This window comes from Pteropus alecto, unplaced genomic scaffold (assembly GCF_000325575.1).
Source record: "Pteropus alecto unplaced genomic scaffold, ASM32557v1 scaffold12, whole genome shotgun sequence".
In the NCBI taxonomy this organism is placed as follows: domain Eukaryota; kingdom Metazoa; phylum Chordata; class Mammalia; order Chiroptera; family Pteropodidae; genus Pteropus; species Pteropus alecto.
In genome coordinates, this window is record NW_006432669.1 from 3,022,667 (window position 1) to 3,046,004 (window position 23,338).

General features: G+C 36.9%; 1 protein-coding gene across 1 annotated transcript in view; it reads left to right on the top strand.

Annotated features, from left to right (window-relative positions):
• CUNH11orf97 (chromosome unknown C11orf97 homolog) overlaps positions 1-14,023 on the top strand; it is a 14,704-nt gene extending 681 nt beyond the window's left edge. The window contains exons 2-4 of the mRNA XM_015585963.1: positions 4,334-4,438; positions 12,554-12,679; positions 14,004-14,023. Coding sequence (XP_015441449.1) covers positions 4,334-4,438; positions 12,554-12,679; positions 14,004-14,023 — 251 coding nt within the window. The remainder of the gene's footprint in view (positions 1-4,333; positions 4,439-12,553; positions 12,680-14,003) is intronic.
• The last annotated feature ends 9,315 nt before the right edge of the window (positions 14,024-23,338 follow it).

A 23,338-nucleotide genomic window follows, 5' to 3' on the forward strand; every position in this document is an offset into this window, starting at 1 on the left:
TATTATGTTTTTATATATTAAAATGTTGTATTACATATTTTATTATATATTACATGTACTATAATACATATTATATATTTTGTTATCTATGAATTTATAATATATATAAATTTTATACACATGGACGCATGTAGATCATTTTTGCCAGTTCCTTCATTTTACAGACCAGGAAACTGAGATCTAGACTGGAGGAAAGGAATTGACTTACCCACGGTCACTCAGTGCTGGAGAAATATGTAAAATACTTAAACTCCCATCTCTTGAACTCTCAGTCCATAAATTATTACCGGTTCCATTTAGACTCTCACAATTATGGGCCACATTTTAACACCTCTGTTTCCTCCCTGCCCTGCCAAACGCACAAATAATATTTAAATAAGTAAAGGCAGTTCTGGTCCACAGCCACAACCGAGGTGGTTGTAACTCGAGCCTGCACCAGGTCGCAGCGCTCATCCATATCGTTCCATGAATTTACAGATATGTCACAGCCCCTGGCGCAGCACAGGTTTTCAGCAAGTGCTAAGGAATGATGACGGTGAAAATAATAGGCCAAAGAGGAATGCGAGCTGTTTCCAGGCCTTCTGCAGCGCCTCCTTGATTGCCTCTCTAGAGAGCATTCTCCGTTCTGGAAGCTCCAGTGTGCACTGCGGGCCCCAGCAGGGAGGGTTGGGCTGAAGCGGCTCACTTCTGGAGCCTCGGGACCACACATCCTCCTCCTGCCAGATCTCGTGAAGGAGAGGCAGGACGGCTGCCTTCTAATGAAAGGGGCTCTTCCCTCAGCATCAGTCCCAATATTACTGCTTATGATACCTCATTCCTTTTATTCTTATCAACAGCATGCAGAGGCCTTACTTAGAACAACTAAATTCAGTATATTTAAGTATTCGGTGTATTTAAGTAATTCCTCATTCCGACTTCAAATTCTATCTGGGAATTTTCTCATTAAAGATGCTAGAATTTAAAAGGTTCCTTAATAACGTGACTGTAGGAGTAAAAGATGGAATTAATCATTCACTCATCAACTCAATAAGGAATATTGAGTCCTTATTGCATGCCCAGCATTGGTCAAGTTGCAGGGAAATAAATAATGAATTCAGGCAGGTGTCCAAGCTTTCTGGAGCTCACAAAGTCAGGGTCCCAGCCTACAAAGAGTTCCTGCGACAGCCTCCCTGAAAACCTCCTTTTAGGGCCTCAGACGAAGTAGAGAAGGCTGTTCACACCCACACGAAGCACTCGTTCAATTTTCAAATGTTTTTTGAAGAGTATTCAGTCTCTATATTTTAGAAAGGTCTTCAGTCTCTCTATAGCTTCTACTTCCTAATCACAGATCTGTTCTCAAATATACACAGAAAAAGTGTGTTTTTTTTCCCATTGAAGTTATATAATTTCATCCTTGAATTACATAAAGGTGGCTATTTGAGCACCCACCACAGCTTTCATAGACTTCAATATTACCTTTAAAATAATTTGCTGGCTGACTTCTTCCAACATTCTCCAGTTTATTAAATCACTGAATCCAGTATTCTAGGTATGATCAGATTAGAATTGTGTAGTGGGACTATAACCTCCTTTGATCTAAACATTATATTTCTATTAAATGGATCCAAAATTAGATTAGCTGTTTTGGCAGACACTTTATATTATTAAAACATATAACAAATGCAGTCTGTGCCATCCATAACTTCTCTTTCCTTCTTCGTTCAACTGAAAATATTTGAACCAGGCCTTTTCTATCCTATACTTACGCATTTATTTAATCCTCAGCACAAGTTGTTACAGTTATCTCTACCAATACCATCCTACAGATTTCAGCAGTGCATTCCAGGTATAGAAGTAGCCCTTTGAGTCCTGTGTTTGCCATTCACCAAGTTTGTGCCATTCTCATATTGGGTGAGTTTGCTGGCAGTTCCTATATCCAAATTAGCAAATTAGATGCTGATCCCAACAGTTCCAAGTAGTTTCTAGGAGCCCTTGATCTGTCAACCAGCTTCTTTTGCATGGACATTCTGCCTCCTACAAACACACTTTATCAAATGCCTTGCTGAAATCCAAATGCATTGTGGCTACATCTCTCTAATCTAGCTAGTTTGGTAATTTGGGTGTCAGAAAGTCAGGTAGACATGGTTTTTAATTTTTATTATGAGTTCTGTGACTTCTTGGAGTTTCTTTTTCACCTATAATATAGGAATAATTATATCTGCCCAAAGGGTGATTGTAAGAAAGAAAGATAATATATATAACATGCCTAGGGCATGGTAGCATTCAATAAATTGTGCCAGTTGTTATTAACTCTTAACAGAAGAAAGCAGTTTAGTCTGGAATAATATTTTCAGCAGTCCTTTACACTTAAAGGTCATAGCTCCTCATGGTCTATACTCACAATCAATGTGTTGACCAATCCATTAAAAATATTAGTGAAGATCAACATTAAGCTATGTTAACTTATAAAAATTTTTTCTTTATTTTTCTCTCCCTTCCTCTCTCCCACTCTTCTGCTCTCCCATTCTTTTTTTCTCCTCTCTCTCTCTCTCTCTCTCTCTCTCCTCTCTCTCTCTCTCATTTTTTTGAGGGGAGGAGCAGATTAGGGAATATTTGCCTATACTAACTCTTTTCTACTCTCATTTTTCACAGTTCCTCAAAACCTTCAGTGATTTCCTCTGTAAATTCTCATAGCAGCAGGGCTGAAATTTGCTTAGAAGTGATCTCTTTCTCTTTACTGACCTGTTATAGGGTTTTCTTTCCTCTTAGCCACATTTCTTAAACCCTTTTCTGCCTGAAGATCATGATTTAACCAAAAAAGTTTAAATCAGAGTTAAGCTGGAGTAATGCTAACCCCATCTCTCATTCATATGACTCCTAACTTCTGAGAAACGAATGAGACCCAATAACTATCTAGTTCTACCTTGTTTGTGGATAAGAGTGTCCTTGGGTCTTCATGACCAGGAGTGACCCAGGGCCACACCAGATATCTTGCCCCCTTTGGACCAATCTGCCCACAAGCCAAATTTATTCACTTGTGTCCTTTATTGGTTAGTCTGGAAAAGATGAGACACCTGTCATATCCTTCTGAGTATAACGTCAAATCTTAAATAGCTAAAGTATTTGGTGGTTTAGGTTTTCCACAGTTCTTTGAATTGAGCTTTTGAGTAGTGAGACTAGAACTACTGGTTCCCTGACATCCACCAGGCTGAACGGGTAGACCTGTGCACAGAAGTCTTTCAGCTCAGTCAAATTTAACAATACTTATTTCTATTTGAACACACACTTACTGAGTGCCTATTATTGCGCCAAGCTCTGTTTTAGGACTCTGATGAACAGAACAGACAACATCCCAGCTCTTAGGATATTTATGGTCTGGTAAGGAAGACATATATTACACTAATAGTTATGCAAGTAGTTGTATATAAAGTAAATGAAATTATATCTAAATTTCAATAAATTAAATGAAAGAAAAGAGGAGAGTACTATGAGAAGAAGTAACCAGGGGCATTTTGAGATTTGTGGAGTTAGGGCAAGTTTTCCTAAAGAATTTAAATTTAAGGCTATGCCTGAAATTTGAGAAGTTACCCAGCTCTCTCTCCTCCCCCCTAAAAAAAAAAATTAGGAGAAAGGCAGTTCAGGCAGAGAAAATAAAATATACAAAGGCTTCAATGTGAGAATGGGCAGAAAGGCCATGTGGGAACTCAGAGAGCAATAGAGAAAGGCTGAGAGGAGAGACTGCAGAGATAGGCAGGGTGAGATAGCACAGAGCAGAAGAAATATAGCTAAGGTATTCAGAATGTATAATACAGTCCTCCACGTAGCACTGGTGTCCTATAGGGCCAGATTTAGGGGCCAGGATAAAGTCATACACCCATAAGTGGTTCACTACTACAATTCAGATTCAGTCTTTTAAAATGATGATTAAATAATGCTGAGGCTGTTCTGTTATATATCTGGATTGCAGACTCCATGCTCACATCTGAATTATTCATTGTTCTGTCCTCTGTACTCAAATGCCTGATATAGAGTAGATCTTTAATAAGAGTTTATTGAATAAATGAAAGTTTTCTTGAAGCTAATGAAGAAAACACCATGTATTTCTTTATAATACCTTAAAAAGGTATCTTAAACTTACCCACAAAGTTCAGGAATTATATGAAAGTCTGAAGTCCCAAAAGAACAGAAACTACAATGACTGAGACTTTCCCAAAATAGAGTTTACAGAGTAAATCTTCTGCATTTGTATAGAAGGATATGTCTTTAAAAAAAAATAGTTATTCGTATAGGTGTAATGGCTAGAAGGTTGGGAATAATTTATGATATGTAACCAATTTTGTTAATGTCTTTATAGGGAAGAAATTTTTATATTGTGAGCCACATAAGAGAATTAAGGAAGTACTGGAAGAAGAACTTTATATTAAGAGAGATGAATGCCACGTTAAAAATCCACCTGCAGGTAATCTCAATGACAAATGAACTATATTTGTGAATGAATATGAAATTGCCTATTTGATGGCAGAGAGATTATTTATTACAAAACTGTGACTACCAAAAGAAAAATGGGTCTTTTGGGAAATTCTTGGGTGAATTTTATAATTATTTTGCCTATGCCTAAATAAACTCTTATATTTAAGAAAAAAATGAGCTAGGTATCAGTATCTATATTGCTGTCCTACATTTTTGGTGGGGTTATTTTATTTAACGATAAGCAGAATTTGTTCCAAGTGCCTGTAAAGCACAATAACATGTTAAATCTTTATCAATATAGGTATGACCAATAATAGTGGTTCCCAAAGTTTAGATGTTATCAGAATTACCTGGGAGCCTGTTAAAAGTAGATTGCTGGGCCCCATCCCTAGAGTAGTAACTGGCTTAGTAGCTCTGGAGTCAGGGTTCAAGAATTTGCATTTCTACCAAGTTTCCAGATGATGTCGATGCTACTGGTCCAGGAACACCACTTTGCAAATCACTGACCCAGAACAATAAGTCATTTAAATAGGTCAACTCATCTAAGGATTTTATTGTATATACACATGGTATATGAGTCATACAGTCTGGGCATTGATGGCTCTCATTGATGGTTCATTGAAAAAAGGATATACTCTAGAAACTCCACAATCCCTTGCAGATGTTATTTTGAAATTGCACAAGACCTTCATTTTCACAGTTCTTTCTCGATGATTACTAGGTTCATACTTCATGCTCTTCAAATCATCAGGTTTTTATTGAAACCCTCATGGGTACCAGATGAAATAAAAGAACTGTGAGACATGACTCCAATGTTCAGAGAACTTGACATTTTCTTAGGATTATTGAACATCTGGCAGGTAAGGCCCACATTCTCTAAGGATTCCCAAGAGCAGAGGCTGTGGGCCCAGAGTGCATCATTTCAGATTCCATGACATGTTTTCCCTCTTTATATTTCAAAATCAACCATAAAGACACCTTTTAGGCCTTCTGTATCACTCATTCTTACAAAAGGAGAGAGCAGCAAAATGGCCAATTTTGTTCCTATGATATCTTGAAGGGAAGTTTAAAGTCTAGTTTGAACTCTATGAATGGATGCAGAACGACTACTAAATTGTTTTTCTGAAACCCAGCCTACATGTCCCATTTCCCTGCTGGTTAAAGATAGATATATTTTTTAAGTATATACTATTATATTTTGGGCTTACTTTCATTTATACATTTATAAATGTGTAAGTCATATACTAGTTGCATGTTGTATTGTTCTTTTGGGATATATTCGATTATAAGACAGTCTAAATGATTAGGAAATATCATTTGGTTTATAAAAATTTATTTTTCTAAGTAATCTTTTAAAATACTTTCACATAAAAGAAGAATGCTTGGGCTGCATTTTTATAACATCCGCTAGAGGTTACACAGAGGTGCTATTTTAGGCTAGAAAAATCTTTCAAAGCTGAGAATAATGGTTTCTGTAAAGGTAAGTTTTAAAAGGGCTGTACTTATGGAAAACAGAAACTGCTATTTTTTTCTTATTTTTTTAAATGACTGGAAGGCGCATGTTCATGTTCACAAGAGGGAACTAGTGGCTAGAAAGGGTGCCATGCCCTTCCAGCTTAATCTCAGAGTGTTGGCAGTTCTGGGCCAGCCACTGGACCTGCTGGTGCAGGGTTTCAGGAACATGCTCCTTTAAATATATGATGAAAGCTATGGCTTCTCTTCCTAGAAAACATGGCTTGTCATGTACACCCAGAATTCTGCATAAAACTTGTAGGGACTTGTACTTGACCCATCGTCTCCACTTCTTAATGTTTGCTCTTTTACTCATTCCAGTTAGACTGTTCTTTTCCAGTTTGCAAATGACTTTCCTCTTGAAGGACAAATCCAATGACCTTGACGGTCAAATACAATCCACAGACTCATCAAATTCATCTTCTCTGTAGCATCTGTCACAACAGTTTACTCCTTCCTTTTAAAAATACTTTCTCTGGATGTGGTTTCATAGTGTAGCAATTAGCACATCTGCTTTACACGCAGAAGGTCCTGGGTTTGTGCCCCAGTGGAGCCACATTTCAGGGTCTACGGCCATGCCATCCTTAACAAGCTCAATGTCTGATCTTGGAAGCTAAGCAGGATCCGGCCTGGTTAGTACTTGGATGGGAGACCACCTAGGAAGACCAGGTGCTGTAAGTATAAATAACAATAAAAATAAATAAATAAAAAATAAAAATACTTTCTTAAATTAGCCTTCAGGTCCCCATGCTCCAATCTCCAGGTTTTGCTCACACCACTCATTCTTATCTTTGCCAACTGTCCTTCCTCCTAGCCTCTAAACTTTGGAGAAGTCAGACACAAGCCCTTTTCCCTATGTATACTCACTCTCTGGGTGATTACTCCCTATTGAGCTAATGACTTCAAAATTAGTATCCTAGCCTCTGATTTTCTCCTGAAATCCCAAAAGCCTACTTAACTTTCCACTTGGATGTCTAATAGGCCTCTAAAACTTAACATGTCTAGAATAAGACTCTTATTCTATGTCTCAGCTTTTAAAATCCTGCTCTTCAACAGGTTTGCTCCATCTCAACAATGGGTACCACCATTCACTCAGTTGATTAAACCAAACACCCAGAAGTCAAATATTTTAACTTCATATCCAGTCCATCAGCTAATCCTGTTGAATCTACATTTGAAATATATCCTTAATCTCCCCAACTGCAACTTTGTCCAAGCCTCCATCATCTCTTGCAGGCTCAGCAGTAACATCCTATATCAGCTTCTACTGTTGTCCCCAAGTATAAATAACATACTGTGCTAATTGCTACACTATGAACACATCACCTCTACACATCACCTCTATGCTCAACACTCTCCAATGCCTTCTTATTATTCTTTGTCTACATTTTAATCTCCCTGTATAGCCAGCTCATCCCTCTGAACTCATCTCCTATTCTTTCCCACTCCACTTCAGCCACCTAGGCTTACTTGGTGATATTCTGGAACATACCAAAACCATTTCCACCTCAGGACCTTGACACTTCACAAACAAATGTCTTCCTCCCTCTTCATTCAAATATCAGTTTAAATGTCACCTTCTCAGAGGTAACCTCTCCACGAGGTCAAAATAGAAACTACCCACCTTCCCAAGTTACTCTCTAATCCTTTGTACTGCTTTCTTTTTTCTCCTTTTTCTATCACTCCCTGAAATTATATATTTATTTGTATACTTCTTTATTAACTATCCTTCCCCCTAGAACATAAGCTACCTGATGACAGGGGCTTTATCTTGCTTACCGCAAGTCCTCATAAAAGCCATGTGATATGGGTATTATGATTACCATTTTATGAGTGGGTAAACTGAGATTTTGAGAGGTTTTTACTGTCCAAGATTATATATTAAGTAAGTGGCAAAACTGGATTCCAAATTCAGTTCTGACCCCAAATGCCATTGACTTTCTACTCACTATAGTGTCTCTGGTGTCATATTATGGCTAAATCCAGTGGATACTGTTCCACCCTTGGCTTGAGATTGCTGCAACATATGACATAGTTGATGGCTCGCTCTTTAAACCTTACTTCTTCCTCAAATTTCTTGATATTAAAATAAAATGACCTCATTCTTCTCTTACTTTCTGGATATACATATATATATGTGTGTATGTATATATGTATGTATATATATATACACACACACATATACATACACACACACATATATGTATACATACTTGAATTTGTGACTTTGTGATTTTGTACATACTATTTCTTAGATATACCCAAGTCTATCTAAATTCTGAGGACCCAAGATGTATGCATGTATCCAAGCATATTTGTGTAGCTATGTATGTATTGGTTGGGTTAGTTTGAATTTTTCAACAATCCAATTGCTTTTACAATAATATGGTTGGTGAAGGTGAGATTCCAAAAAATGTCCAGACTGAACTTTCTTTCAACCATTGATAAAGCACCAAAACATGACCATATAGCAAAGTATGTGGGTGAATGTCCTGAAGAACTTATACATTCTATTACGAGGGGGATCCTGAAGTTAGGCGACTTAATTATAGTATGTTTTATTTGTGACTGAGCTAAGGATGAGAATTATGGAAGTTTCCAGAAGCAATGGACTCAAATTATTTCTATGCTGCTTTTCCTTTTCCTTTGGTTGAATGAAACTGGTAAAAGATCAAAAGTTTCTTCTCTTTGGATTGAATAAAATTGGTCAAAAATGAAAAGATTCAGAAGTTAGGTTTATGGACATTTAATAGAGTGAATATAACATTTCTTTTGGAATATTATTGTTTGGGTAATAACAGGGGACTGAAGAAAAAGAACTGTTCAGTCTTCTGGACCCTCAGCTGAAGGAGCTATCCCATCTGTTCTTGTGGTTGTATTGTAACAACAGTTAACGAGAGGTGGAGACACTGAAATGGCCACGTTGCCCTAGATGGTTATTACTGTGTATCCCATACTTGGGTCTAAGGAATGGCATCGGTGACCACAGAAAAAAAACGGGCTGCCAGGCCTCTAAAGCAGGCTCCTGATGCAGAGGCATGTGGGCTCAGAAAGAAGCACTGAATGCTGGGGTGAGGAGTGCAGTGGGTGAATGGTGTCTGTATCATGATGACAGTGATAATGGTAATAATAATTATTATTATAATAGCTATCATTGAAGTGTGTCTTCTAGACATGAGAGTTTTTACAAAGTATCTCTCTTAATTCCTGCAACCATTCTGTGCCCTTATTCCCACTTTGCAGATCTGGAAGCTGAGGTTCAGGAAGGTACAGTGACTTGCCCATTGTCACAGTGAAATAGCTGATATTTGAATACAGGCCTGTCAGAAGCTGATGTTTCTGCTCTTCACCATTGAGTTATACTGGCTCTCTTTAAAATATAGGAAATGATTTAAAGTTGTAGTGGTAGCAAATAGTACTCTCTTTATTAAAAAAAAAAAAAGTTGACATCGACACAATTTTCTCCAGTTTCAGCCTCAGTTTAGTTCCACATCTGAGGCAGAACAGAGGTTTCAAAGGTATTACACGTTCCTGTCACATAAGAACATAGGCCAAGGTCTACACGAAAGGTTCTCATTACCCTGAAAAAAGGAAATGCAATTTTCTCATCTGATTTTCTGTCAAATGAAAATGGAATTTGGGGCAACTTATAGAACTTTCTGGATAAGGAAAAAATTAACAAACATCATCATTCACATGTTCTTAATGATTCCCAAAAGATTTTCTCTTCCTTACAACTTTTTAAAAAGTAGAGGTAAGATTGTGAGACACGCATTATAGAACAATAACATTGATTTTTACCATTTATCTTTAAACTATTTCTACATTTCTAAGAACCTCTATAAAGGACTTTGTAAAAATAAATTAAAGTTCTAATTTAATGCTTTCAAATTGCAAAGAGCTTTTGTATTTTTCTGGCTAAAACCTGCAGAGGTTGAGGAGTCATGAAAAATCTGATTAGTGAAGTTTACTAGTTTTCTTTTACACAACATATCCTTTCTCCATGAATTTCAGTAGTGTCCTGCCAAATCCATTAATTTGTATCTACATGTGCCTTAATGTAATTTTGAGTCTGGCTTATTAATTATGTTTAGTACTAACTCAGAAAATATAAAATGTTGCTCAGTGAGTGTGGATATGTTTGTTACTCATAATTCTGTCAAAAAAAATGTTTTATGTACCTACAATATGCAAGGAATTTACTAGACAGCAAAGGCATGTCAAGATAATTACAGAGCCTAGAAGTCACCAAAGAAATTTACATTACTTAAATTTTTCTTCCTCTGGTTAAATCTCTACCTTGTTAACACAAAGGATATGGCTCTAAACTGGCTTTTAAGCTCTGATGTTCATTATTCACAGTCCCGAGACAGCCAAAGGGAACAAAAATATTTTTATAGGGTGAGCTGACCTTCCCTGAAAGACCAGGCCAGGTCTCACTGACTAAACTTTCCAGCATAAAGGCATAGTGTAGTAACTTTAAAATTCAGGATAAAAGCACACCTAAAAAAGTTTATGAGTAGAAGGGGTTGGGGCCATGAGAAAAGAAGAAAGAAGAATCTCTAGAAGATTCTGAGATTCAAGAAAGGATTTAATTCCTGCTCTTCTGCTTGCTGCTTTTTCCTTTTCAGGGTAAGTGTGCCAACACCGAAGTCACTCGGGCCCTGCTTCCCCCTTTGTCTTCCTTCCTCCTCTAGGCGTGTACAGAGCAGAGGGAGTTGGATTTCTCTTTAAAGAAGCATCTGCTTCAAAGGGATTTGTGCTTTTTTTCAGACCCTTTTCTCTGATCATATCACCTTTCGTAACTTCTTCGTTCAAACATCATATCGGATCAAAGTAGTGCTATTTTTTTCCAGCAGTCTCTATCTCTGAGAAGAGTAAATATTTATGCATCACTATATTTTGCTTTGACTTTTTTTTTCATGCATTTCTGAGCATCTTCATTTACATTTCAGGTATTTTCCCAGTAAGTTGTAAACTTCCAGCTATACTTGTGATTGCATCTGAAAGAGCACAACTAAATTAGACCAGTACAATTCTTTTATCTGATTTGATATCGTTTTACTACATAGTTCTGCCTCCTGATTTTAAACTGTTTTCCACTTACCAGAACTTGCCACAATTCAGAACAAATCTAAACCCATTTTCTTGGTCTCTTACAGGGTGTGGTGCACAGGGGATATTTAATAAACGTTTGTGGACTCCTAAATATGACAGTTTACTGCCCAGAGGCTGGGGAGCAACCCTCTTCTATCTTTAAATGGGACAGAAGAAGAGGAAACTGGTTTGAATGGTGGGGGAAGATTTAGGTTAGATATAAAGAACAGCTTAAACTTTCTTAAGTCAACAGAAGAAGATTGTGGTATTTTCCTTGAAGGTCTTTGAAAAAGAGGGAAGAAACTAACCTTGACAGATAGCTTCAGCTGCTCCATTCAGGAAGGAGAAGGACAGGCGAATAGTCAGTGAGTCAGCTCAGTGACCATGCCTGAGGCCATACTTGAACAGGAAAATTGTTGTCCCTGTAAAAATAATAGCTACTATTTATTGAGTGCAAAGGACTTTTTATTTATTTCATCTAAATTCTATAATCCTTTAAGATAGATATTATTATCCCCATTTCAAAGATGAGGAAACTGAGACATAGTAGGTTAAATAACTTGCTCAACACCATACAAGCGGTAGGTGGTGGAGCAGAAACCGAAACCTCGATTTCCTCTAAACTCGAAGGCCATGCCCCTAATTGTTACATGGCACAGAATATTTTAGGGAGAGATCAAATGTCAATGTGGATGCTAGTGGGCAACCTTGGATCTGTGGAAAACATTTGACATCAAATTTTGCAGCTTCAGAAATGGGAAAAACAACTTATGGCACTAACCCAAATTCACTACCTTACTTGACTCGAGTCACAGTTTTCTACATAGCAAATGTATGTTGACTAACTCTGAAATCAACCTAAGTAATTGGTTTTAAGATATGGAGAAAAGCCCAGTACTAAACCCATACTTATTGAATGGTATTAGGATTTAAGACTATAATTTGCTTTTGCAAATGTATAGACATCACATTCCAAATATTTTGTTATGGTATCTTCCAGTGAGTTTATTTTTTCTTGCAAGGGAAGATTCAATAGCATCTAGTTCATGGCTTTTAAAAGAGTGTTGGACCTACTGGATAAATTAATGTGATAACTTTGGGTTTTATTATCTTTTGAAATATTTGCACTTCTAGGTATCAGAATCAGATAAGGTTGACTAAATGAAGTCTATATATAAACTGTTATTTATTCTTGGTGTTTTTATGTTTTGTTATTTATATTTCTATATTGGCTTTTTGTCTACTTCTTTAAGGTCAAGTTGAATTATCTAATTAAGCACTGTAGAGTTTTAATTGCATAGAGAATAATTGAATGAATGAACTAGAATAAAAGATTAAAGAAATAATAAAAACCTTGGGTGGTTTGATTAATCAAACCAAGTAAACCTCCATTCAAATGACTGAAAAAATAATCACCAAGTAAATATTTTAAATATTTTGTGCTATAAAAAGAATAAACTAATAATCAATATCTTACTTTTGAAAATATTAACAGTGGCCTTGGAAGGGATTTGGAGCATTAAAAGGAATCTCCCCGTGGGAGGCTTGAAGCCAGGACTGCAGAGCAGAAACACTTTACTGCCACAAGCCAAGTACTATTCGAGGCATGGAGGGCTGAGAAGTAAGACACGCCCCCACCACTACCACCCTGATTCCCCTGACTTCCACTAAAGCCCCTGAGAATGCTAAACAGTTTACAAAATAGTGATGTGTACTTTATTCAAAGTTCTCAATCGAGATTCAGTCTTCTTTTGACTTACTTCTCTCAGGTTACCTTGAGTTTAGCCACATTGCCTCATCATGGAACAGTAACAGTGCAGCTAACCAATTTACCCCCTGGATTCAATAGAAGTTCATACTCTGAATTATCCTCCTGACTCTCCTTTGCTTTTTATCCAGTAATACTTTTTAGCAAGGCAGTCAACTTCAACTGGGGAGGAGTCTTGCACTGCTCTTTCTTCCAGACGGGTGGTCTTTGTTTACTGGTGGAAATGGGGAGAGGGAGATGAGGGAATTAAGGAAGAATAAGGCAACTGCTTTGCTCAGCTCTCTTAGTTTCAGCCTATTTTACATAAGAGGCTACCAGGTTGGGCCCAGTGTACTGTTCCTCACAGACATAAAGTTTGGAAGAAAATATTACTCATTCCTCACTGTCACAGCTAGTGTCTGCCAGGAACATCTGTGACAGAATGTGGAAAAGGCAGAGGTCTTGAGGTGGAAACATGAGCAGTGTCCAGATAGTCTAGGGACATGAAATGGTGTATACAAATCATAAAAATAGCATTACATTTTGGAGGTTACCCCAGAGTGAGAAGAAAGAAGTGGATAAGTACCAAGGTATGACTCATAATATCGAATGTTATATAGCATTTATTATTCTAGGTTCTTCATATGTGATAATCTATTTATTCTTTACAACAATCAAACGAAACAGGTACAAATCATTTTACAGATGAGAAAATGGAGGCACAGAAAGAGTGAATAATTTACCAGAGTCACTCAGCTAGTAAGTAGAAGTGCTGAGATTTGAACCCAGGCAGCCAGTCTCCCCTGGCTTTTAACCGCGAGGCACTTCTGCCTCTATGAGATAAACAATGCCCAGGAGCTGGGTGTCTGTTGAACCCGGGGTAGAGTGGGAGCTCAGCAAAAGTGCCACAAAAGCGGAGGGTGCCCAGGGAGACAGCCTCTGGAATATGAATTCAGTTGGGAGAAAGTACAACCACTAAGAGACTGAGACACAAGGTAAACAAACAAACAAACAAAACCACTTGCTACCAAAGCAGTTTCATGTAGCAGAAAGGAACCAGTTTGGAAACCTGGGTTTAATAATAATAAAGTAATAGTAGCTACCATTTACCATGTGCTACATATGGCAGTAAGTGTCTCATATAGTTCTATCATCCATATGATCACATGAGATGAGATTTTTGATCTCCATTTTCTAGATGAGAAAACTGAGACGTAGAGACATAACGACCCAAGATCCTATGTCTAGGAGGTAGTGAGGTCAGAACTACAAATTTGTGTCCATCTGACTTCTGAGACTGTGCTCTTAACCTCTGGACCATCATAGCAGAGAATTCAGTCACTGGAAAACAAGGGTGGAACCTGTTGTGGGTGGTGGTTAAAACAGGCACAAATGCCAGGGCTCTAGGAATGCAGGGTTAGGAAACTGGGAGGGACTGCACTCAAAATCCACAAAGATATCAGTGTCCTAAAGTAATGGTTGATTCAACCTAAGTCTGGGCCACTTGCTCATTAGGAGCTATTTATTTCAACTTTCCACCCAACTTGTCAGGTCTCAATTATAGTGGGTAAATCCATCGTTCCAAGAAAACTCAAAAAGCAACTTAAAGATGAATAGTTTTCTAAATGCCATGTTATAAGATTGGTTTGAAAAACAAATTACCTTCATGTGAAGACATACAAGTCTAATAGATTACCCAATTCATCAATTGGGAACATATGATTTTTTTTTTAAATGTATTTCATTTTGACCATAATTGCATTACTTCCATCCATACAATTTAGGAGAAAACTTGTTCATGGCTCCTGCTCATTGTTACTTATCCATACTACCTTCCTAGCAACCCCCAGCCCACTATCTCCCACCCATGTCAAGCCCTTACAGTGATTATGTTACAGTATGTAACTTATTGTTATATATTTTAACTTCTTTTCTGTAAGTTGCCAGCTGCATTTTGCCATATGAAGTGCTATTACCTGCTATACAAATCACAACTAATCAAGCTATATGAATTAGACTGATAACCAAGGATTAGACATTTCTTATTATCAATGAAAAAAAGGTAGGTACAAGGCGCAGAAATGCCATAAATGAACAAACTCCACAGGTACTTTTCAAAAATTGATCAGCAGTAATTTATATATTATCAGAAGCTACTTGAAGGCAAGAACCATGTCTCTTTCACTCACCACTGTGTATCTGGAACTTAGCATGGAGCCTGGCAAGAGTAGATGCTCAATCACTCTGTCACAAGAATGACCAATGTATGGTGAACCAGGAAGTATATGTCGAATGCATACTATATTTTCAAAATCCTTTTGCTGCTAACTCACATATGTCTCCCCTCCAAAAAACTATATGATTTCCCACCACTTGAGACTGCTAAATTAAACAGAATACAAACAATACAGGAAAAAGCAAAGGAACCTATTGACTTGAGTATGTGAATCATGAAAAGTTGCACATGTCTTATATATACCTTGGAACTGACACCTTCGACAAGAGTCTTCTACGGATTACAATATTTCCAAAAACTTCTCCTGTAAAGTGTACTTCTTTTAGATAGTTCAGTCAATCCTCACTGTCATCATTTTTGTATTCATTTGTGCTTCTTTCCTCTTTCTAATGAACATGATCATTGCAGCTGTAACTTTTCTAACATTTAATGCACATCGTTTAAAATTAAAATTTAAAACCATGATCATCTAATTATAGTTTTAAAACACATTTCCAGTACAGACTGTAAACAGAAGTTTCACTCTCATCATATTAACAAGTTTTATTCATTTACTTTTATCAATGCCTTCTTATTCTGGGACATGTAACAACAAAAGCAATAAAAAGTTGTCTAGCCTAGTGCTTTTCAAGCTTTAATGTCCCTACAAGTCACATGGGGGATCTTATCACAATTCAGATTCTGACACAATAGGTCTGGGGTGGGGTCTGAGATTCTGCATTTCTAATGAGCTCCCAGGTGATGCCAATGCAGCGTGTTCGGATGCTATATTCTGAATAACGAGGGTCTAGAAGACTGAGGAGTGGATTCTTGGGTCCTTGGGTCACATGGATGTGTGGCTTTTCCTTTCTGCTCTACCAGTTGAAATACTGTTGGAAACATTAAATAAAATTTAGATTAAAATGGGGTTGGGGTTAAAAAGTATTTCTCTAGAATGAAAACTTAACTTGTTCGCATATTTCTTTACTCTAGGATAAGAAGAATAAATTTTTTTCCATGGAGAAGAAACCTCTTCCTCTTGATGTCTGAAAAATAGAGAAGAAATCTAAGCTTGTTTCATATAAGGTGTGTTTTAAAAACATGTCTGTTGGTCTACAAATTCTATTACTAGTGTTAATTCCTATCTATAAATTAATCCAAAGTAATGACAGACCATTGGTAAAGTTTAATAAATACCTAAAAACAAGGAAGAAAAATATTATACTTTTTAGTTGTCACCATTGGAATACATTGGGCTTCTAATTCAGAAGATTTTATTAAATATGTAAAACATGGTAAAACAAAGGCATGTTTATTGAGTTTTCACTTCAAAGTAAACAGTATAAACCTTAATCTTTCACTAGGGTATCAATATATTCATTTATTAAAAAAGAAAAGAAATAAATCCAGGTATCGGTATGGGTTAGTCAGTGAATGACATAGATGAAAAGTCACTGAGTCAGAGACAACCATTTTAATGCTAACCTTGGTAGAGCTCATCATTTTTCTAGAATTTGTCCACTAAATAGTAAGCAGCCAGAAAATTTATGAAGACAACTAAAAAAAAAGAATTTTACTAGTACTACTGGCTTAAAAACAAGTTAGAAAAAGAGATTAGAAGAAGGGGAAAAAGATCAACTTTCTCCCCTGCCCAAGTTGCCAAAAGTAATATACGTGCAGTAGAAACATTGCAAAATAAAGAAAAGTAAAGGGAAAAACTCATCTGTAACTCAATTCCCAAAAACAACCACTGATAACATTGATATATTTTTATCCTTTTTTCCTATATACATTTTACTTTACATGTTTGAAATCACATTGTATAGTATCTGCATTTGTTATGCCTTTTAACATGACATCATAGAATTTCCCATTCATTAAAATATAACTTTAAATAATTACATTAAAAAATCTTGATATGTTTGTGCTAAATTTTTGCATTTATTACTCTATTTTGGGGGAATTTAAGTCTTTTAGATTTTTCACTTTATATAACTGTTGTGATTTACTCCTCCCACCTCTGAAAAATGTTATTTTTCCTAGTATTCTGGTTACATCTCTTTTATCCTTCTTCTCTAGGCTAAGATCTTCTCAAAACTTTCTCTGGTTTATGGTACTCAAGTTCATTTCTCAGTTTGAATATAATAAATCAAGTAAGGTAAACAAAGATTTTTTTGACTAGGTGTGTCCCTTCCCTACTTAAAAATATTTACACTGTGAAACAGTCAATCATCTCTTAAGTTAAGATCCAAACTTTTCCAGATGTAATATAAAAATTTCCATTTAGTTAGTACACACTAGAAGAGATCCTACATGTAAGCCAATTTCAGCCACCACCGTGTTTATGAAACTCTCATCACTGGCTACTTCAGTAAGTGTTTCAGGCCAATGGCTGAAATTGGAGTGATTACATGTTAAGCTAGTCAAGAAATATAACACTTAAAACTACCTGGAGTTGGGGTAAAGCATTACTATCCTTACAAACCTAAAATTTTAACCTAAAAATTCTTTTCGCATGTATGTTAGGATGACAAGGGAAAAGTGCAGTAGATGGGGAGTATTGATTTTTATTCATCCATTAGAAATGGTATCCTGTTTGCATTTGAGCTCCCAGTGTGGCTTTATAAACAAGCTCAGAAATTTCCTCCCTCACTTCCACTTTACTCCTGCCCAGTAAACAAGCTTCCCCTCCCCTCCCCAGCTCCTGTTTATCTCAGCCTTGCTGCCTGGGCTGGGTGCTTCATGTTGCCTCTCTCTGCCTGACCAGCACTAATGCCATGAAAGACAGATTTCATGGTACTGTTTCCTTGCTAGGGTACTAGGGTATCTGTCCTTATTCTATTTAGGGGCCCTGGTTCCTTTTGCACATCTTCCTAACTGGATTCACGTACAGGGTTTTGATGCCAGGATTATTTATGATAATGAATAAGGGAAACCATCTAAACACCAAGTGTGGAGGATGATTTAAAAAATTACTATATAATGTGATGCACCTGTTTTTTGTTTTTTGTTTTTCAATTGATAAGCATTTTTTAAATAACTCTTTGAAAGCCAGGATTACAAGGACACTTCTTGAAAAAAATAAAGATCTATAGCAATCTTAAACCAATAGCCATTTTCATATTTGATGAAATGACTGATAGATGCCTTCCTTCTGAGGTTAGGCATAAAACAAAAGTGCTTTTATTTTCCTAAAGATGTTTGCAACTTGCTCACTTTCTTTCTTCATTTTATATCCTCCTGGCCCCAGAATCCTTAAATTTCTTTTGTTTATGCCACAGATAGTCACTGCAGCATACTGGATAACTTGGTGTCATAGGGCTTGCACTCTGCTTCCTAATTTGGCCAAATAGCCATGGCAAAAGTATCTGTGAGCCACACAGATGAAAAGATTAGAAATATAAAACAAAAACCTATAATGATTGGGAAGACTATTTAGCCTCATGAGACGGAACACAATTTTTCTGAAAAGACAACTTTTTAGTTTTACTTTTAAAGAAATCTATTTCTTGGTTTATCTTACTACCATATCCTTTGTCTTACAACTAAAATATTTATAGATAGAAATCATGTAATGAGGAGGTTTTTTTAATAAAAATACTATCACATTACACATATTTTATAGCCTGAATTTTTTTCACTTAGTCATACATTATGACCATTTTCTATGTATATTATATGTTGGTCTAAAACATGATTTTATAGGCTATACAGTATGTCCTGGTATGACAGTACCACAGTTTTCTTAACCTGTACCTATTGATGGCCATTCATTTTGCATTCAATTTTTCTAAACTTGGCATTTAAAGAAATATTTCTACCTCCTCCTGCCCACACTAATATAGGAAACTCCTTAGATTTTCCTTCTAGCCCAGATGACTCTCTCTCATCCTGATAAAAATCTGCATGTTTATACTCTAGAAGGAATAAATCAGGAGGATTTTGGATGAAAATATGGTGATCGAGTTGGGAGTCAAAGCTGTCCATTTCAAGAGCCCCAATCTCCTTAGTTCCCAGAATATTTCAGCCAGATTCACACTCCTGTCCTCCCCCCCCCCACACACACACACACGAGACAGGAAATTGGAGGTTAGTATGGATGGACCCAGAGGACATTATACTAAGTGAAATAAGCTAGTCACAGGAAGACAAATACTGCAGGATTCCACTTACATGAGATGTCTAAAATAGTCAAACTCGTAGAAGCAAAGAGTAGGATGGTGGTTGCCAGGGACTGGGGTAAGGGAGAATGGGGGACTTGCTAATCAATGGCCATAAAATTTCAGTTTTGCAAGATGAATAAGCTCTAGAGAACTGCTGTGCAACATGTTACAATACTGTATTGTACACTTAAAAATTTGTTAAGAGGATAGACCTTATGTTAAGTGTTCTTACTACAATAAAATAAAATTTTAAAAATAAGTAAAGGACTAAAACACTGATTAAAACTGTGTGCATGAGCAGGGCTTGTCGACTAGACGTTTTTCTAATACAGAGTATAATCTAGGAAGCGGCTGTTTTTAGAGAGAATTCTAATCATCAGTAACTAGAGATGTGTGTGTGTGTGTGTGTGTGTGAGAGAGAGAGAGAGAGAGAGATGATAAAACCATTATAAAGTCACGTTTTCAAAGCACATTTAAAAGCATGGGACAAAGCTTATATTAAAGGAGAAACATTGAATACAAATAGTGTTACAATATGATCCTAGTTTGTGTATATTGTATATTCATTGAATATCAAAAAATAAACAGTGGTTATCTTGAGGTAGGGGTGAAGGAAGAGCATTATTTTATTTATTCCTTCTTCATACTTTCCATATCTAAAAATTACACATAATAAATAACTGCTATATGTATGAGACGAACACAATAAATGTTATTTAAAAAATCTTTCCTGACTACACAGAGCTACTTTTATGTCTTTTATTTCTTACCATGTCTGTTACTTTTTTAGTCTTTATTTTCTTACCTTCTAGATGCCCTTTTCATGGTAAACGGTAATGACATTTCTTAAATAACAAACACTTATTTTTTTCTGAAGTCTATGCAATAGATGATGCTCCTTTAAATGATAGTAGATTTTGACTCCAACCCTGTCCTTTTTTTTCCTAAAGCTGCCTCCAGTAAGTCACTGTACTTGTAACCAAAAAACCCTTGCTAGTACAACTGCCTTTCGTTTTATCTGACTTAATTATAGTGCATGCTTGAAGCACATGTAAGTGGACCAAAGAGCTTCCATCTGGTTTATTATTCCATGTCTCTATACCTAAAGGAGAGTGGGAACTATGTGGTGGAGAGACTCATGTCTATCCTTCCCCCAAAGGAAGCTTGCTTCCCTTTAACTTGAAAAATTTCCTTGATAATCTGGCAAACCATGCCTAAGTAATTGTAAATTGAAATGAGGAAGGTACAAAGGTAGGTGCCTAAAAAAACTTTCTACTCTGATAATAGCACTTGGTTGATACAGACATGACAAAGGACAAAATAACAAGGCAATCAAAGAAATGTTGCTTCGAGAGGAGAGTGGGCACCGTTCCTAAAGGCCTGACACTTCATAGTTTCTGAAATCTACCTTTGGACTCTTTAAGTCTGAAATGGCTCTGAAGCTGTAATTCAAATGTGTGGGTTGAGTGTGATAGTTAGCTATACCACAAGGACAGAAATGTTTGTTTATTCAGATAGACCTCATGTGCCTGGCACATACATATCATTCAATAAATTTAATTCATGAAGTTATACTTTTGCAGGTTTATAAGCTTAGATAAGGTCTGACCCCAATGTAGTCCTGCAAATGTTAATATAGGACAATTCTCAGTCTTGTATTTCTTGGAAAACACTTTAGAAACAGCTCTATAAGCTGATAATGACAGAGGCTTCATTGCCGTAATCTATCAAAGTAAAGCTCAAGTAGGTTAAAGGAACACAGCAAATCCTGAGGTCATCACATCAAAATCTTTTAACAACCATCCCCGTGGCTCTTTTTCAAACTGTGGACTGGGAAATGGGCCCAGGGGAGCTTCAAGGGATGCAAAGAGGCAAAACAGCTGTTCAGTGGTGGAAGCGACAAATATTGGATTTGTGCATGGGTGGTCAGACATGCATGGGTGGTCTCTCATTCACACCTAATTCTCTTCTCTGGCTTTAAGAGTAGCTGCTCTTTCCTTGCTGCCTTGGATGATCCAGGAAGTTAAGTCTCTGAGCAGCGAGCTCACTCAAGAACGAAGTTTCCTTCTTATCCAGAGCCCAGCGGTGCTGCCAGAACAGAAGCAGTTCCTTCAGTTAGGCCATCAGGGCAATGTTTATTCACTCCTCCATCTGTCTTTCTCTTTCTCCCAGGACCAAACATTTGTTGACTTGTGCTAAACATTACTAAGGGTAAATACAGACCAAAGGTTCTTTTGAGAGCGGTTGAAATTCTATTATAACCAGTTTTTTTCAATGTGATTTCACCCTCATGCATCACGCAAGATTTCTGGGCTGTGGTTTATTTGGCCACAGTAAGTTTGACCTGGAACTATGGAATTTGACTGTCTCACTCCAGGAACGTTTTCTCCCTTGCCATATGAGCAACATACATTTACCCTTCCATTTCCACTCCTTTCCAAAATCATTTCCATGTCACTTATTTTGTTTACTTTAATCCAACAAGTATTTCTTAATATTGCAAATGCCTCAGACCCCTCTTAGAGGAAGAACCACAGGAATGAGCGTGATGGAATCCAGTCTGACCACTATTGTGGTCTGATTCTCTGCTTTGGGAGAATTTACACAGAATTACTTGACTTCTAGGGAAAATGCATCTTCACTCCCTTTTCTTTCATGAATTTTGCCCTGGGTCTTTGTGAGAAGTGGGGTCATGGCAGGGGGCAGTGGAGCATAGTCAAGATTCCTTTCTCCATCTGCAGAGAATTGGGCTGCTTCTCTTAGTTAGGGTCTGGTCCTGAGTTGCGGTCTGGTCCTGAGTTGGGGTCTGGTTGCCTTGAGTGTGGCCACACATAAGCACTAATAGAGGGCAGATACTTTAGTAAGCCCAGATAAGATAAATCTGAGTTCCGGAAGCTGTGCACGATTTATGCTAACTCACTTGACTGAGGACCCAAGTAGACTTGGGGTGGAGGGTAGGAGGATAGTACTGGTGAACTTGAAAGGAATTTGGGAAGGCCAGTATGATACCTAACCATTTTTACCCAACACTTGGGTGCTATTTTATTTATCTTAGTCATTACTCTATAGTCTAAAGTCTTTTGCATAATCTTCATGATTGCAGAAATCAGATTGTTTCATAAGTGCCTCATGAAATGTAAAATTAATAGTGGTGTTCATTCATTAATTCACTTAATCATCTAGTAATTTATTTAACAAATCCTTGTTAAACACCTCATTGTGCCAGGCATATTGCACTGATATTAACATGTTTATTTCACTGTCAAAATAATTCTTGTGTGTATGAGTCTTGTAGTATATAATTTTTACATGTGACTGCAAATAGTCTGTATTTTAGGAAAGAGTAGCTTAACAAGAAGAATGCCCTACAAATATTTAAAATATTGTACAAATATTTCTGACTTTAGTTAAAATTTCACGACATACATTTTCCTGAACATCCAAAATTCCTGCATTACCTGTTCAGTCAAGTAAGTTCCCATGTTGACTATTCACGACAATGTCTTTTACAAAACAGTAAGTTTGTGCACTGGGTAAAAAAGAAAGGCCTTGTAAGTTGGTGTTAGGTTTATTTTTCTATGAAGGATTTAATAGGGCAATAATAATAAATCATGGATTGTTGCTGAATTTATAAAAGTCTTAATAATTTTTAACCATCATTTTTATACTTATCTGCCAAAAGAAACGATCTCTACCTATTTACATACGAATTAACCTTTATGACCATACCTGATGACTGGCTATTGCCCATATCTCAGTAATTACGTAATACTGGGAGAGACACTGAATTGCCCTTTTCTCTCCTCAGAAAAAAAAAAAATGAAAGTATACTTAGTAAGTCAATGTTAAGTCACAGAAATCCCAGATCCAAACAAAAATAGTAGCACACTGAGAGCAGCCTCATGGAGCTAGGCTGACAGAGCTCCCTTGGTGCTGGTGGGAAGATATAAGGCACTAGGAACATGGTCTGGAGCTTCCCGAGGAAAGACCAATGTCTCTGGTGAGGGACTCATGGACATGGACAATAGACTAGTGGTTACCAGAGGGTGGGAGGAGGAGGAACAAGGAGGTAGATGGGGTAAAGGAGGTCAAATATGTGATGACAGAAAGAAATTTAACTATGGGCTGAGAACACACAATGCAATATATATATAT